At 36.1% G+C, this 17,664-nt stretch overlaps 1 protein-coding gene across 1 annotated transcript in view; it reads right to left on the reverse strand.

The window, feature by feature from the left end:
• KCNU1 (potassium calcium-activated channel subfamily U member 1) overlaps positions 1 to 17,664 on the reverse strand; it is a 127,228-nt gene that overhangs the window by 86,717 nt on the left and 22,847 nt on the right. The window contains 3 exon segments of the mRNA XM_021075407.1: positions 685 to 790; positions 15,145 to 15,258; positions 16,985 to 17,076. Of these exon segments, the coding sequence (XP_020931066.1) occupies positions 685 to 790; positions 15,145 to 15,258; positions 16,985 to 17,076 (312 nt within the window).

Genomic DNA, 17,664 nt, shown 5'->3' on the forward strand with positions numbered 1-17,664 from the left:
CTCTGCTATTTTCCTCCATGCTCTTCCTATCATAGGGCATATCAGTATGTTTGGGAGAAGTTAATAAAAGCTGATTGACTCCTAGAAATTTGTCATCTGGTAAGAATCCTACTTGGATAGTAATATATAACACACTTCTGCTATCTACAACTTTTTCAGATCTCTTAGACTGATAAAATAAAACTAGATAAATAGAGAATTTAGCGAAACAAATAATATAAGTACAGGTATACAGGGAGGTTTGCTTGGAATTTGTTAAGGTTTAGAGGTCAGTTACTACCATTTCCCTTATGATAAGCTTTTAAAAAAGTCAGGAGTTCCCATTGTGGCTCAGTGGGTTATGAACCTGACTAATATCCATAAAGATGCGGGCCTGATCCCTGGCCTTGTTCAGTGGGTTAAGGATATGGCATTGCCATGAGCTGTGGGATAGGTTGCAGACACAGCCTGGATTCCACATAGGACAGCAGCTGGTAGCTCCTGCTCTACCCCTAGCCTGGGAACTTCCATATGGCCACAGGTCCCGCCCTAAAAAGCAAAAAACAAAACAAAAAGAAATTGAAGAAGTCATATTTCACCCAATTTAAGAGTCTGAAGTAATACTTTTGGGAAGAGCAATACACCCTATTATCTTAATGGCTTCAATTTAGGGAAACCACAAGGAGTAAAAGAATTAGATCTTACCGCAACTCGCCTCAGATCTTCCCACTTCAGTGCAGACCCAGAAACAAAAGTTGTATAGGCCATGTAGCACTTAAATATGGTCTCCAATTCCAAAGACGGAGGGACCCTGGACAAAGGACGTAGGGCCAGATATGGAAAAAGGAGGTTGGCTTTGGTTTAGAGATTGTGATATTGATTTAATGCATTTAACAAACACCTTAATCTCCTCTTAGAAAATATCCATCCACCATTATTAATCCACATAGTTAGGTCATGTTGATAGCACCAGCCTAATTCCAGGAATGGGTCTGAAGCTCAGGTGTAATCAATTAGAGTGAATGAAAAAATACAAATAAGGTTAACACTTAAAAAAAAGGGATTACTGAGAAAAAGGAAATTCAGGATCAAATAAAAACAACTCAGTTATTCAAAAAGACATCTTAAAATGACTCTGTATTTACAAAGTGATTTCTAAGTATATGAAAAATTTTAAACAAAACTAGAGAAAGTGATGAATCTGTTATTGTAATGAAAGATCTCGATGCATCACAATTACTGACAGATCAAGGAGAATAAACATTAACTTTGATATTTATAAATTCCACAAGCAACATTTACGATATCTAATTTAAAATTTTTTCACCTTTACTGAGGTATAACTGACAATTAAAATTGTAAGGTATTTAGTATACAACATGGTAATTTGATAAATGTATACATTGTGAAAGGATTTCTCTCATTAAGTTAATTACCACATTCATCACTTCACATATTTATCTTTCTGGGGGGTGAGGGCATTTAAATCCTACTCTGTTAGGAAATTCCAATTATGCAACACAGTGTTATAAACTATAGTCACCATGTTTTATGTTAGATCCTCAGACCTTATTCATCTTAAAACTGAAAGTTTGTACACTTTTACCACCTTTCCCCTATTTTCCCAACCCCCAGCCCCTGGCAAAGCATCTTTCTACTTTCTGTTGCTGTGTGACTTTGCTTTCAGATTCTAGATGTAAGTGATACAATGTATTTGTCTTATTCTTTCTGGCTTATTTCACCCAGCATAATGCTCTACAGGTTCATTCAGGTTATATGCAAGTGATAGGATTTCCTTCCTTTTTTAGGGTTGAATGATATTCCATATTTTACATACATATATTACATATACATATATATAATACATATATGGAATATATTGGTTGTTTCCACATCATGTCTATTGTGAATAATTCTAATTTTTTTTTCAAGAGCACACAAATACTTATCAAAACGATAATGCACTTAACTAATAAGAAAAGCCTCAACACACTGCAAAAAACAGCTGTTATGCATATTATGACCTCTCATCACAGTACAATGAAAGTAAAAGTTAATAACAAAAAAATTAAAAATATTCATCTTAGAAGTTCCCGTCGAGGCGTGGCAGAAATGAATCCGACTAGGAACCATGAGATTGCAGGTTCAATCCCTGGCCTCGCTCAGTGGGTCAAGGATCTGGCATTGCCACGAGCTGTGGTCGCAGACGCAGCTCAGATCCTGCGTTGCTGCGGCTCTGGTGCAGGCCAGCAGCTATAGCTCTGATTAGACCCCTAGCCTGGGAACCTCCACACGCCACAGGTGCGTCCCTAAAAAGCAAAAAAAAACACCTCATATTCGGAAATTTTGAAAAACAGACTGCTGAAAATCTCATGAATTTTTTCAAGAAGAAATTATAAAAATGTTCTAAAATTCTTAGAAATAAATTATGCTGAAAACACTAAATACATAAACTTTTTGGATACAATAAAAGCAATCTTTTAGAGGAAGGTTATAGCTTTGGATATTAAGACTGGAATAAATGTAAAGAAATAAGAAAAGAGACAGTAAACGCAAGAGTACAAAGAGTGAAACAGAAAAGAAAGATAAAACAGAGAAGATCAACAAAGACTATGGCTGGTTCTTAGAACAAAAACCACTAATATAACAAGCAAAGCTGGGATGAAACTGATTGAGGAAAAGAGAAGACAAAATGGCTTATTATACTGAAAGAAGAAGAAAAAATACCTATAGGCAGAAGATGAAAATAGTAATGAAAGAATACAACACCCAACCAAATACAAGAGCATTTAAAACTTGGACAATATAGGCAAATTACTAGAATTAGAGATCTTACCAGAACTAACTCTAGAAGACAGGAAAAAGTCTGTACAGTATTATAACTATTAAAGGAACTGACATTTAGTTTAAAATCTCTCAAAACTCAACAAAAACAAACAAAACAGACATCCACATAGCAAACAAAATTCTTAAAAGCAATAGTTCTAAATGGTTTATTTAACAGGCTATTTCTACTATACTTTCAAGTAACACATTTTTATACAAAGTCTTTCAAACACCTTAAGAAGTGATAATGATCCCCAACTAATACTATAAAGCCAAAATAATCATTATATCAAAATCATTAATGTAATTCATCACACTAAAAAATTTAAAATGAAAATGTACACAGCCACCTCAAATGTAGAGAAAAAAAACTGATAAAAATCTTACATAGTTAAGAAATAAAACTCATGGTATATTAGGAATAGATGAAAATATCCTTAACCAAATAAAGAGTATTTCTAAAATAAAAAGGATGGCCTTAGTGGGAAAATATTAGAAAATATTAGAAGAGTTTTCTTTAAAATGAGAAATGAAGAAAAGATAAATCATTTCTTTTTTTCTCACCATTATATTTGATGTCTCATCAAGTGCAAACAGAAAATAAACTGTACATATAAGGATTAGAAAGGAGGAAATAAATCCTCCTTATCTGAAATAAAATGATTATTTACACAGAAACCCCTAACTCCCCCCCAAAAAAAACTTAACAATATGAATGAATGGAAGATTAATATGCAAAAGTCAATCCTGTGATTATATATCAAAAGCAAACAACTAGAAATATAATTGATAAGACACTATTTCCAGGAATATCAGAAAAAAATCAAGCATAAATTACATAGTATAAAGTATATTAAGTGAAAAATACATAATATATAACAAACATCAGAAAGCCTGGGAAATTATACAATATATTTAAGAGACACTAAATAAAGCCTAAATAAATAGAAAACCATGCTATAGTCAGAATTAGGAAGAACTTGCAACATAAAAAGTCAATTCTGAATGAAAGTTTCAATTAGATTCCCATCAGTTTCTGCAGAGTTTTTCATAGTTGATGATTATAAAATGTATATGAAAGATAAAGGGTCAAGAAGAACTTATCAACTACTGAGAAAAGCAAAGGAAGGAAGACTTGCTCTAAGATTTATAAGGATTAATTATGTCTTTAGTAATCAAAAAACCACAGTATTTACGCAGTAAGAGATACATCAATTTTAAAAAACACACAGAAGAGACCTATTTATAGTGGTAGCATGTTAGATCAATGAGGGGGAAAAGGGTTTTTATTCAGTAACTAGCATTGATAAAATGGTTATACATGGAAAAAGGTAACAATTTATTCATGCCATACAAAAAAATAAATTCTAGTACAATTAGAGATTTAAATGACAACAAACAACAAAAATTAAAAATTTTTAATAGGAAATATAGTTAAATACCTTTCAAACATTGAGACAGGCAAAATTCCTAAACAACCCCCCAAATTATTAAACATAATTGAAAAGACTGAAAATTTGAACAATAATTATATTAAAAATTTTTGAATAGCAAAATACATCTAATACTCACTGAAAAGACAGTTACAACTGGAAGGATATAGCTACGATTCACATCACTGATGACAAATTAGTATCAAGAATATATTAAACACTCCTAGAAATTAAGAAACTCACAAACAATCCAATAAAAAATAGGCAAAGTCCATGAATAGGTATTTCACAGAAAGAAAAAATACAGGAGTTCCTGTAGCGGCTCAGCGGAAATGAGTCTGACTAGTATCCATGAGGATGCAGGTTCAATCCCTGGCCTCACTCAGTGGGTTAAGGATCTGGCATTGCCATAAGCTTTGGGGTAGGTTGCAGACATGGCTCAGATCTGGCGTTGCTGTGGCTGTGCCATGGGCCAGCAGCTACAGCTCTGATTTGACCCCTAGCCACGGAACCTCTATATGGCACTGGTGAGGCCCTAAAAAAAGACAAAAAAAGTAAAAAGAAAGAAAGAGAAAACACATAAGGCTATTAAACATGAAGAGAAACTCTACAGCCTTAGTGATAAGAGGCTTACAAGTCAAAGCCATGATGAGATTCCAGTTAACACTGATTCCACTGCAAAGATTAAAAAGTAAGACCATGCAATATGAGAAAAAAGAATGTATACATGTATGAGTAACTGGGTCACCATGCTGTACAGTAGGAAAAAATATATATATATATAAATAAATGATAAAAAAAAGTAAGACCACATCAACTGTTAGAAAGAATGTCAATGTATAGATACACAAAGGCCCTTACTCACTGTTGAAAGGCTTGAAAACGGTGGAACCCCTTGGAAAAAATGATATTATCTCCTAAAAATGAACATTCACATAGTTCAAACCATTAAATCACACCCCACCCCCACCGTGTATGTGCACATGCGCATACACACACACACACACCCTTGCATGGGTTCACCAAGAGCCATACACAAGCTGTTAATAACAAAACTATTTCCAATAGAAAAATCTAGAAACAATTCAAATCACACCAAGAGTGGAAAAATAAACTAAGGTTTCCTCTATCAATGAAATATCATAGAACAATAAACACCAATTAACTATAGCAACACTACGGAAATATGAATGTATCTTAGTAATATAAAATGAGGACCATCTCAGAATGATAAGTCTGCATTGGTGGGATCTTTCTGTAAAGTTAAACATATCTAAACTAATATGTACTTTTTAAGTGTACATAAATGCAATAAATCTGCAGGAGAGAGAAAGAATGATAATGATGCACAAAAAACTGAGAGCAGGATAGAATGTAGGAGTATCATATAATTAGATACAGGTTTCATCCTAAATTTTGTCTTGATAGGAGGGGGAGTTCATGTACTGGTGCTTAGAACATTATTAAAAACAACTCATTACAAAAATAAATAACCAAAATGTGCTTATGTACAAGCCAATCACAAGGGCTGTTGCTAAGAATGATGATAAATCCAAATCTAATTTTCCAACACCAAAGATGGAAAGGAAATCTGATCATGTCAGCTCTCTGCTCAGGGAGTTCCCATTGTGGCTCAGCGGGTTAAGAACCCAACTAGTATCCATGAGGATGTGTGTTCAATCCCTGGCCTTGCTCAGTGAGTTAAGGATCCAGTGTTGCCACAAGCTGCAGTGCAGGTTGCAAATGCAGCTCAGATCTGGCTTTGCTGTGGCTGTGGTGTAGGCTGGCAGATCTGATTTGACCCTTTGCCCAGGAACTTCCATATGCTGCAGGCACAGCCCTGAAAAAGAAAAAAAAAAAAAAAAAATCCTCCCAAGAATCCACAACTGACTGGGAGAAAAAGCAACTTCCTTAAAGCTAAATCCTTACAATGGGCTACATAATACTTTTGTTATCTGCCAGTATCAACTGCAGTATTTTGAAATTTTCTGAACTTGTCAGTCCTTTTGACAAATTCCCCTATTCCCTTAAAACAAATTTCATTCAGTACGTGAAATGTGGCCATCACCAGAGCTGGGGACTTCTGCTCTCAGAAATAGCAAACTAGGTAGCTTCATCCAACCTTCTACTGAAAATAGACAAAAAATGCTGGATGAAATATAAAAAATATCTCCTAATAAATCATCAGGTCTATAACTAGACCACGAAGAATTACCAGACCAAATATAGGAAAAATCAAGGTCTCAGAGGTTAAGCCCTGAAAGCATTTAGTAATTCAGCAGCTACCAAACGGAGCTAATATTACAGTGATGTCACAGGGTGAGGGATCCAAAAATTCAAGCCCCCTGAAGAGTTTTTGATAACCGTTCCAAATTTTAACCTGGCATAACGAAAGGATGCAGGCACAGAAGAGTAAAACTGAATAAACTAGCTTTCAGATGGATAGTCATCCTGCATGTGCCACCTGGGTAGTACAGAGAACCTCAAGTCTTGAACTTGAATTTATGTGGTCCTGAGGCAGAAGTGCCCCACTGTACTTTGCAGAAGTAAAGAATCATCCTCTTGAGAAGAATGTAACATTGCTCTAGGCTATAAATTATTTCTACAAATATATTTTTAATATAAGAATCAGTACATAATCTAAGACAAGAAAGCACACAAAGAAAACAAGACACCACGTGTAACATGCAGTGGGAACAACAGATAATAAAACTAAAGACTTATTAAGACAGTGAATTACTGGACAGAAAATACAATATAATTATGTTTATTGTATTGAATTAAAAGGTAAGACTGGAAATGCAAGGAATGATAAAAACATAATACTTGATAAAGAACAAAAAATGAATTCTACAATTGAAATATACAATTTCTTGACATTAAAAACTCAACGACTGGAGTTCCCATCGTGGCTCAGTGGTTAATGAATCTGACTAGGAACCATGGGGTTGCAGGTTCAATCCCTGGCCTCACTCAGTGAGTTGAGGATCTGGCATTGCTGTGAGCTGTGGTGTAGATCGCAGACGCAGCTTGGATCCCGCGTTGCTGTGGCTGTGGCATAGGCTGGCAGCTACAGCTCCAATTAGACCCCTAGTCTGGGAACCTCCATATGCCGCAGGATCAGCCCTAGAAAAGGCAAAAAGACAAAAAACAAACAAACAAAAAACTCAACAACTGAGTTATGCACCCTGAGGTATGTGGAATGATTGGCCAACGGGGACCTGCTACAGAGCACATAGAACTCTACCCAATATTCTGTGATGATCTATGAGGGAAAAGAATCTGAAAGAGAATGGATGTGTGTACATGTATAACTGTATCACTCTGTCGTACAGCAGAATTATCACTACCTAGTAAATCAACTACACTTCAAAAAAGCCTTAAAAATTTTTTCAAAAAAATCAATGAATGAGTTTGTAAATAGATTAAACACAGATAAAGAGAGAAGTAGGAACCTGGAAGATAGGTCAGAATAAATTATCCAAAATGAACACAGAGATACAAAAAAGTGTGGAAATACAAAAGACAGGGGAAGGAGTACACTGGCACAGTAAAAAAGGCCTAATGTACTTCTAACTGAATTCCCAGAAAAGAAGAAAGAACATAGTGACAAAGGCAATATTTGAAGAAAAAATGAGAATCTTTCAGAAATGGTGGTAAACACCAATCCAGAGACTCCGCAAGACTCATGAATACTAAGCATGACAAATGATCAGAAATTCAAACCTACACACATCATAGTAAAAGTATAACATACTTTCATATTAAGTATAATATATAATCTTTTAAGAAGATAATTCAAAATAGTTTAATAGACTTCTTAATAGCAACAACAAAAGCCAGAAATCAACAGAATACCTTCAAGGTTCTTAAGAATAAAGAGTGGCAGCTTAGAACTCTATATCCTTAAAATTTTCTTTCAAGAATGAAGAGAAAATAAAGATGTCTTTACATTAAAAAAAAAGAGCTTGTCATTGGCAGATCTGCATTTAATTCAGGAGAAAAATGAGCAATCCCCCAACCCCGTCATGGAAAAGAATATGAAAAAGAATATGCATATGTAACTGAATCCCTTTGCCAGAAACTAAGACCACACTGTAAATATATTATATTTCAATTTAAAAATGGGCCAGATAATAGTCATTTCAAAAGACGGAATCCAAATAGCTTATATATATATGGATATATGCTTGGCCTCATTACTAATCAGAAAAATGAGCCTAAAAACCACAGTAAGATCCATTGTCTTATAAAACACTACCTAGAAGAATGGCTAAAATCAAAAAGTCTGATGTTTCTAGGTGTTAGGTAGTATGTGACATTATGTTTCCAAGTGGTAGTAAGGCTGCAGGGTGACAAGAGCTCTCACGGAGGCTGGTGGAAGTACAGACCCAATAAAACATTTTGAACAGCTGACAGTTCTATTATAGGAAGATTTACTGCCCTGCCATTTTACTCCTGGGTACCAGGACACATGTACAAGAATTTTCAAAGCAACATTCTTCGTAATAGCCAAAAAGTGAGGAGAATTGTCAACCGACAAGAGAACAGATTAAGAAAAATTGTGTATTCAGCTAATGGAATGCTCTACAACACAGCAATGAAAACGAATAAGTACAGCTATACACAGCTGCAACATAGATGAATCTTACAAACATAATAATAAGGTAAATACATTTATATCCCATTGATGTTAGTTTTTTTAAAAAAACAGTAGAAAACTTAAATGTTCTAAATAAACATAGGAGATACAACAATTAATAAATGTAAGATATAAAGTCAGAATCATAATTACCTCTTGGGACTAAAGACAGGGCTACAATTGAGGAGGGTTTTGCTGGGGTGTCAGCAAAATAATATATTTTGATTTGGGTGATGGTTACATGGGTGTTCAATTCATAATAATTCATTTTAATGTACATTGCAATTCTGTGTAACTTTCTGAGTTATAATTTGGAATAAAAATTTTTGCACATGATACTGAATTATCACCTTGCTATTTAAAAAATAAATGGAAGTTCCAAGATATTTTTTCCTATGCTCCAATGATTCATGTGCAATGCTGGGAATTTCTCACTCAACTTCTGTCATTATGAGATGATTCATGTTGCAGAAATTAGAAAATATTTATTGCTATGCATGTGATATATATACATATAGGAAAATATTTGACAGAGATATAAAAATAAGACGATCATTAAGTACTGAAAAGAAAAATATTTGAAGAAATGCGCTATTATCATAAGACCAACATTTATTAGCCATAATGATATAAATACCAGTTGCTGCTATAATTACAAATTAGAAGATAACTATATTGGAACAACCGGAGGAGGAAAAGTGGTGCAGAAGGTGGAATAATACTCATCTTCAAAATATCAGGCGATGAATAAATACCATGTAAAATGAAGGAGTCAAAAGAGTGATAAAATACTGATTTACACTTAGAAGATACATTAAATGTGAAAGAGCTGAGATTAGTTACTTCTGAGAAGTAAGACTGGAAAAATAGGAAGGGGAAAAGTATTTGGTGATAAGTATTTTGTTATTTGATGTATAAGTCATGCTTATTATATGTGACTTCCTTGACTACCACTATCTTCTGGATTCCTACACTTCTCTGACTCAGTCCCAACAACTGCTGAATTAGGGTCCCTTGCATGTTGTGACATACCTGTGTGTACATGACTTTCATTCATCCTGACTGATATTACTGTACCTTTCCAATCTGACAGTGGATATATTTTTTTCAACTCTAGAAAGTTTTTATCTTTTAATTGTGAAAACCTGCACTTACACAACGTGTATACGACATATGCATTCAGTGTAAAGAAGAGTAAATCAATATTTACAGACTTGCTCAGGCACAATAACAACACAAATGACTCAGGGAAATAAACATCTCATTATCACTGTTCATTGTTATATATTAGTTATGTGACTTCTATGGAATTTTTTATTCTTTTGGCTGCACCTGCAGCATATGGAAGTTCCCAGGCCAGGGATGAATCTGAGCTGCAGCTGCAACCTACACCACAGCTGCAGCAATGCCACATTGTCAAACCACTGTATAGGGCTGGGGATCAAACCCATGCCTCAGCCATGACTCAAGCCCATGCCTCAGCCATGACTCAAGCCACCACAGAGACAATGCCAGATCCTTGATCCACTGCACAACAGTGGGAACTCCTCTTCTGGATGTTTTGAGAGCTGCATAATATCAATTTTTATTTTTATTTTTTTCTGGTGAATTTAGCCATTGTTAGTTTTTCTTGCATGCTACTACATATCCTGAAGTACAGAAACATAAATTAATATTGTGCCTTTATGACATTTCATAACACAATATCTCAGATATACTTTTGCTTTAAATAATAAGGGAGTAACCAAAGAGAGAAAAGTGACAATTTCTGTATCCATTATCTATGTTTTCACAAAATCTTGCAAAATCTTTGCGGCTTAAAATAAGTTTTGATTTCTTGAAATTCTTGAGTGTGACTGGGCTTAGGTGTGAGACTTCTGCTCCATGTGATTTTGTTGGAGTGGCTTACATGGCTGCCTTTAGCTGAGAGCTGGAATGGGCCTGAACATCCAACATGGTGTCATTTATGCATCTGCTGCCTCAGCTGTGCTACTGAAGGAGCTGGGCCTCTTCTCCCTTGGAGGGGCTGAACTTCTTCGTAGTGGTCCAGGGCTCCAAGGCCCTGAGCACAGAAGCCACTAGGCTTCTTAAGGGTCAGCCCTTTAAATATATCAGTCACTTATGCATATTTTATTGCTTAAAATGAGTCAAAAGGCCAGCATGGATCAATAAAATGGAGAAAGAAGACTCCACTTTCTGTGGGAGTGGATTATATGTGTAAATATTCGGGAAGAATTTCTGGTAGCTGAATTAAAAAAAAAAAAAAAGCCTACCATAATCTTCCCTTTGGCCATAAGAATTAACATCCCTCTCCTGAACCAAATACTTTCTTCCCTAAAAGTCTCATTTCTTTATAGCATCAGTTCAGAGTCCTGATCTGTCCTCTAATAAATCAGGTCTGGATGTGGAAGAGGTTCCTCCACCTGATCTGAGGAGACCTATGAGCTAAAGAAACAAATACCATGATAAGGCAGGAGGCAAAAAATTGCAACATACACTGCTGAGCAAAAGCAGGGGGTGGGGGTAGTGATGGAGGGCACGTGTACATCACTGGTCCATGACAGTTCTGAAATCTGTCTGAGCACATACTATGAGAGACCCTAGTCCAGGGGCAGAGAATGATTTCTGATTAGAGCCCAGATGTGTGCTTATAAGCTAACCCACTGCTCCTGATTCTTGTCTCTGTCCCCTGAATCACCCTTCCTTTTGCCTAATAAATGACCTGTGTTGTGCTTGAGTAGCTTTCTCAGCATGATTCCTGCCTGTGCTAGGTAAGGGGCCCAGAGGCATTTTTTTTTTTTTTCCATTTTGAACTCTGTCCCTTTTGCCCAAGCTGGCAATCATTTTACCAGTAAAATGCATTAAAGTACGGCCATCTTTTTATAAACATTATTCATGTTCATGTCCTGACCCCAAAGTCACATCCATGATTCCTTTGCAGACAAATCTCTACTTTGAGGAGATCAGGATTCTGGGAGGAATGTCCTTCAGCTCCTCAGAAGCCATCTGTCTGACTGGGAAGAGCATCTACAAGTCTCCATCACAGATCCTTATCAGATCTTAACTAAGGGTCTTACAGATGCATCCTTGACTGGATCTTGTCTATTGTCTGAAGTCATATTTTATAAGTAGCACCATGGGTTTTATTTTTTTCCCCTTGAAGTCATTTTCTTCTTGAACATTTTATGGCCAGCTGGAGGCACTGTTCTGGGCCTTCTATAGTTTCTTTATGTTCTGCCTGAATATCAAAGAGTTTCTTCTTTAGCTCAATTTTCTTACAATACCTTATCACAGGTGATTATACTAAGACAAATGACACACAACATTCTTTTAGGAAGTTTCCTTAGCCAGCTTTACAATTTCATTAGTTACATGTCCTATCTTCCATGTTATTTTTTCTGACCCTGTTACCATAATTCTGCTCTTCTTCCAGTGTCCAACGGCAATTTCCTCACTTCTTTACCAGCCTCTACCAAGATTCACTGCTGCAACCCTTCCAGCTTTTGTTCACCACCATTTCCAAGGAAAAGGCCACATTTGGGCTTTTGTTATGATGGCAGCCCACTTCCAGTATCCAGTACACCTTTTCATATCAGTCATCCCTTTCTGCAAAACAAACCCTTCTAGAACTTGCTGACCTAAAGCAACGTTAATATATTCCTTCTCTTGATTTTGTAAGTTGGCTGGTTTCACTCAGCAAGTTGATTTTTTTGTTCTACCCAGTGATGATGGTGGCCGTTCACATGGGTACATTCATTAGGGAAGCCTGACTGGGAGTTAGAATGTCCAAAATGACACGTAGTCTCATTGCCTCAGCAATGTGACTGGAGTATCTGAGAGCTGGCCAGGCCTTCTCCCCTGCAAGCTAGTCTGACTTTTTATATGACAGTCTAGGGCTCCAGGACAGAGAAAGTTGAAACTGTCCATCCTCTGAACTCCTGGGCCTGAAAGTAGCAGAGTGTCACCTCTGCTGCATTCCATTTATAAAATTAAGTCAAAGGTCAGCCTAGATGCAAAGGGAGGAGAGAGGTTTCACCTTTTATTAGAGGAGCAGTACAAATGTAAAGGAAAGCAATGCTAACCTCTGTATCAAAGGAAAATCGATCACAGTCCCTGACTGCAATAATTGCTTTAAAGCAAATAAATGGAATAATGAGACAGAAGGAATAGAAGACACTAATTTAGACAGCTTGGTCAAGAAAGAATGCCTAGCACTAGGGGGATAAAAATAAATCAGTCATATAACATAGAAGAGTTTCTGAGCAAAAAGAACAAATCAATAAAGTAGCCTTTACAGAAATTCAGGAGAGACAAGAAATGAACTTTGAATAAGGCTGTGACGGCAGAGACAAAATGGTAGAAACAGAATGAAGATTTATTTAGGGAACAAAAATTGATGATATGGATGAATGTGTGTGCAGGGTTTGAGGGAGCCAGGAGTATCAAAAACAAAACCTAGTTTTCTGTTTTAAGGTCCTACATCGATGAGGCCCCATTTGCAGAGATAGGAAAAGCTGTCTCCTTTCCTTCTTTATCTTTCACTGGTTAATTTGCCTTGTGAGATGGAAAGATGGACATGAGATCATGAGTTTACTTTGGAAAATGTTGAGTTTGAGAGGCCTCTGTAACACCGGGGTGGGGAAAAATCCAGGAAGCAATTAGCTGTGTGGATACGAAGCACAGAGACTGTCTGGTGGACAATAAAAATTCTGGAATGTTCAGAGTATAGATGCAACTGATAAAATTCTAGATTATTTTTAAAATAAGGATTCAAGTAATGCAGAAATTATTTAACAGACAGGCAGGACAATGATATTGAAACAGAATTCCTGGCTGCCTATCAATAGCACCATAAAGGAGTTCAAAGTGCTTGCTGGTTATCTTACATGTGAGAGGGTCCAAGGGAATGTTGGGCTAAAGATGTCATTTATATAAAAAGCACAGTGTTCAACTATGAAATGAGTGAAGTTGAGGTGATCCTAATGCACTCTTGGATGAGATCAAAATATAATTTCTTATTTGGCTGATTTATTTAGTGAGTGATGTCTGGATAACTGATTGACCACTGAAAACATAAAGAAGTTAGTTCCCTACGCATTATACAAAGTCAATTCTAGAGAGCTTAAAGAGAATATATTTCAATGTGAAAACATAAAAATGCTAGAGAAATATTTACTTAATTCTAGAACAGAGAGGTCTCAGAATGTCAGAAAAGCAAGAAGCCAAAAGGAAAGAGTCGATGGATTAGAGTCCATGTAAACTGAATGCTATTGTATTAAAATAAAGTCACACACAAAAATAAAAAGGCAAAGAGGGAGGAAAATACATTTATGACATATGACACAAAGGAGCTAATATCAAAATATATTTAAAAGTGCTTAAAAGTCAGCAAGGTAAAACGACCCTCCTCATAGAAAAGAGAATAAAAGAAAAGAAGAGGAATTCCAAAAAAAAGCAAGCCATCAAAATACAAAAACTGCTCGATCTCACTAGGAACCGACATTATAAAATAAAACAATTAAAGAAACCACTTTGCCTACTTAAAATTCTTTTTTTTTTTTGCATTATATATGTATTTACCAGAGTTTCAGAAAATATTTGACTTGGACTCTGCTTATAAAAAGGAAAACCACATAGAACAAAAACATAAATCAAAAAACAATCCTTTCTGTATCTAAACTTTACATTTTCAATTCTGAGAATAAATATAATAATAATCATGAATTATACCAGACTAGGCCACAATATTATGATTATATATAATGAATGTAGAAATAATAGGGAATCATTTAAATAATATTAGTACCTATACAGAAAAACATCTGGTAAGATATATTCCTAAATATTTTCAGAGGCTAACTCTGGGCACGAACTGATTTTTCTTTCATTTTTGCTTATTATTATTTCCTAATTTTAAAAATCAAGTTCCCTTTGTGGCTCGGTGGAAATGAATCTGACTAGTATCCCTGAGGACGCAGGTTCCATCCCTGGCCTTGCTCAGTGGGTTAAGGATCCAGCATTGCCGTGAGCTGTGGTGTAGGATGAAGACATGGTTTGGATCTGGCATTGCTGTGGCTGTGGTGTAGGCCCGCAGGTGTGGCTCCAATTCAACTGCTAGCCTGGGAACTTCCATATACCGCAGGTGACCTAAAAAGACAAAAATAAATAAATAAAATCAATAGTGCAAGGGCAATGTTCTTCCACTAGAAATATCCACACACATTTCAAGTATTAATTCCCTGCCCGTGGGCCATACAGATATACTTACTCTCCAGAAAAACAATCTCTGTGTTGATTTCCCCTGCCTTGCGGCGGAGAAAATTCCTCAGGAAAGCTGTTACGCTGTCCACAGTGATGTTTCCACAGACCACAATGAACCTAGGAAGCAAGAACAGGGGAGGTGAGCAATCCGAGGAACAGAAGTATCTTCCTACTGAGACTGAGAGAAGGACATCTCTTTTAGTTTGAAATAAATTTGGCATTTGTACCAGAATTAGATGTTACAATTAGAAGCAAAAGGATTGCATCTCCAATACACAGAAGAAGCATCAGGAGTTCCCTTGTGGCTCAGTGGGTAAGGGATATGGTGCTATCAGTGCAGCAGCGTGGGTTGCTACTCTGGTGTGGAGTTGATCCCTGGCCCAGGAACTTCCACACTGTGGATGTGACCGAAAAAAAAATTGAAAAATAAAAAAAAAAAGAAGCAGCATCAGCTTTCTGTAGCCTCTAGTTCATTTACATGGATAAAGACTCCACACACTTCAGTTACACATAGCTTTACAGGCATTCAAGGATGACTATGGTAGTTCCTAGATTTCTTGGTTATTTATAATTTATAATGAACTTGCATGTGTTAATTTCACTTGAATTTCCACCTGACCCCCAACTGTGTGATGTGGTCTTTTTTTTTTTACTGAGGAATGACTGAATGGTTCACTGATTTTCCCATAGGCTGAGGCAGCACCAGAATCTAGGCTGTTTGGTTTATTTTCTGCATCTAAAATTATATAGTAGTCTCAAAAAAGAGAGTTCAATGGAGTGACATCCAAGACAGGTCCAAAAATCTATGCATGTAATCTTTATTGTGAAAAACAGCTGTCAATTTCCTTGGGCTTAAAATATATCAAGAAGCTATTTTTCTCCCATTAGTTATATAAGGAAACTGAAAGCATAATTTTAGCCTAAGTTAACCTCAAATTTTCCAGACCTTATTGGCTGATTTAGCCTGTATCCCATACCCTTTTCTGAGATGAAATGGGTCAGACTTTGGCTTATCTAGTTTATTTTAATGTATTCAAAATTTGTTTTTCAGACATTTCATTTCTTTTTTTTTTTTTTTTTTTATTCCACTTTCCTCTTCATACTCCTGGGTCAACCTTGGTTTTCATCCAAGTGTGTTAAGACACCATTTTAAGGGAGTTTATCTCTACCGAGCCTCTTTCCTCTACAGCAGATACAAGACTACATAAAAAAAAAATCACTTTGAATTTAAGATCTTTTTTTCAGGTGTGAAAACTCATAATGTCGATGGAGGTAACATAATATATCCACAAGAAATAGTTTAAAAACAACTCAACTTTGCTCCTGGGAGCAAACAGCTGTGGTTTGGACAGAAACAGGTGATGTGTGAAGGAATGGAGGAGAGGCTGGAATAACTTTCCACTCCAGCTAACCTCTTCCCATGGATGAGCCCCATACGCTTGAAGGGAGCTTGGGCTAAGACAACTGAATAGAATTAATTATTTTAAATTAGAAACTATGACTTTATGTAGCCATGAATCAACCACATGATTAAAATGAATAAGACAACCAGTAATGGATATAAGAGAATAGTTTGTGGTAAGGAGGGGGGAAATACTGCCACAATCAACATTTGACACTGATGACAACATTATCTGTCATTTTAGTTTATTTAATCCTCTTATGAGCATCAAGATAGCAGTTTGTATCAAGTAGCAAATATCAGCTTCTGGTGGTATTTATCCTAGCACAGCCCTCTTTAGTGAGTGAAGACTTCCACTTCAGCCAGGCAAGAGTGCTGAGAAAGAGACAGTGACCAGTACAATACCTCAAACTGTAGAAATTATATTTGAAAGCTACTTACTTCTTCCCTTTGACCACTTCATAAGAACTGGTGTATTTCCTCTTGTTAGCAAAAAGTTCCACCATTTCTGGGATATAGTTTGCAAACAGTACCTAAAATGATTGGCAAATAAAACCTTAGGTCTTGTTGTTTTCAGGGATATTCCAAAATTTGAGGATTAGAAGGGAATAAGAAGGTCCATCAAACTTTCTCTAAGAAGGGCAGGATTGTGAACTGTGCTTTTTAAAGGGAGACCAATTTTCTTCCTTACTTCAGCCTTTGGATTTGGTTAAAATTTAATAAAAAGCTTTTCTGTATTCAAAAAGATGAAAGCAAAGACAAGCAGCAAGACAGCTTCCTCACCCATTTTTTCCTGTGTTACTTCTAACTGCCCTTCTGACTCTATCACTTGATACTAATGGGGCTTTGGAAAAAAATTACGCATATGGGACAGAGAGGGGTTAAGGGGAAAATGATAGAAATGAGGGGATGTAATGATGGGGTGGACAGGGGAATGTCTGGGATGAGAATACTGGGATGGTTTTTAAGGAACTGAAATCAAAGTCACTGTAAGAAAAGAAGGCTTCCTTTGCCTTTGACACACTACTGAAACAAGTATAGATGTTGATTCATGTGAATGCTGGTTTGGAGATAGTTTACTCCTTTGGGCTAGAAAGAACAGAACTTCCTGCAGATCAAAT

Source organism: Sus scrofa, chromosome 15 (assembly GCF_000003025.6).
Source record: "Sus scrofa isolate TJ Tabasco breed Duroc chromosome 15, Sscrofa11.1, whole genome shotgun sequence".
NCBI classification, from domain to species: domain Eukaryota; kingdom Metazoa; phylum Chordata; class Mammalia; order Artiodactyla; family Suidae; genus Sus; species Sus scrofa.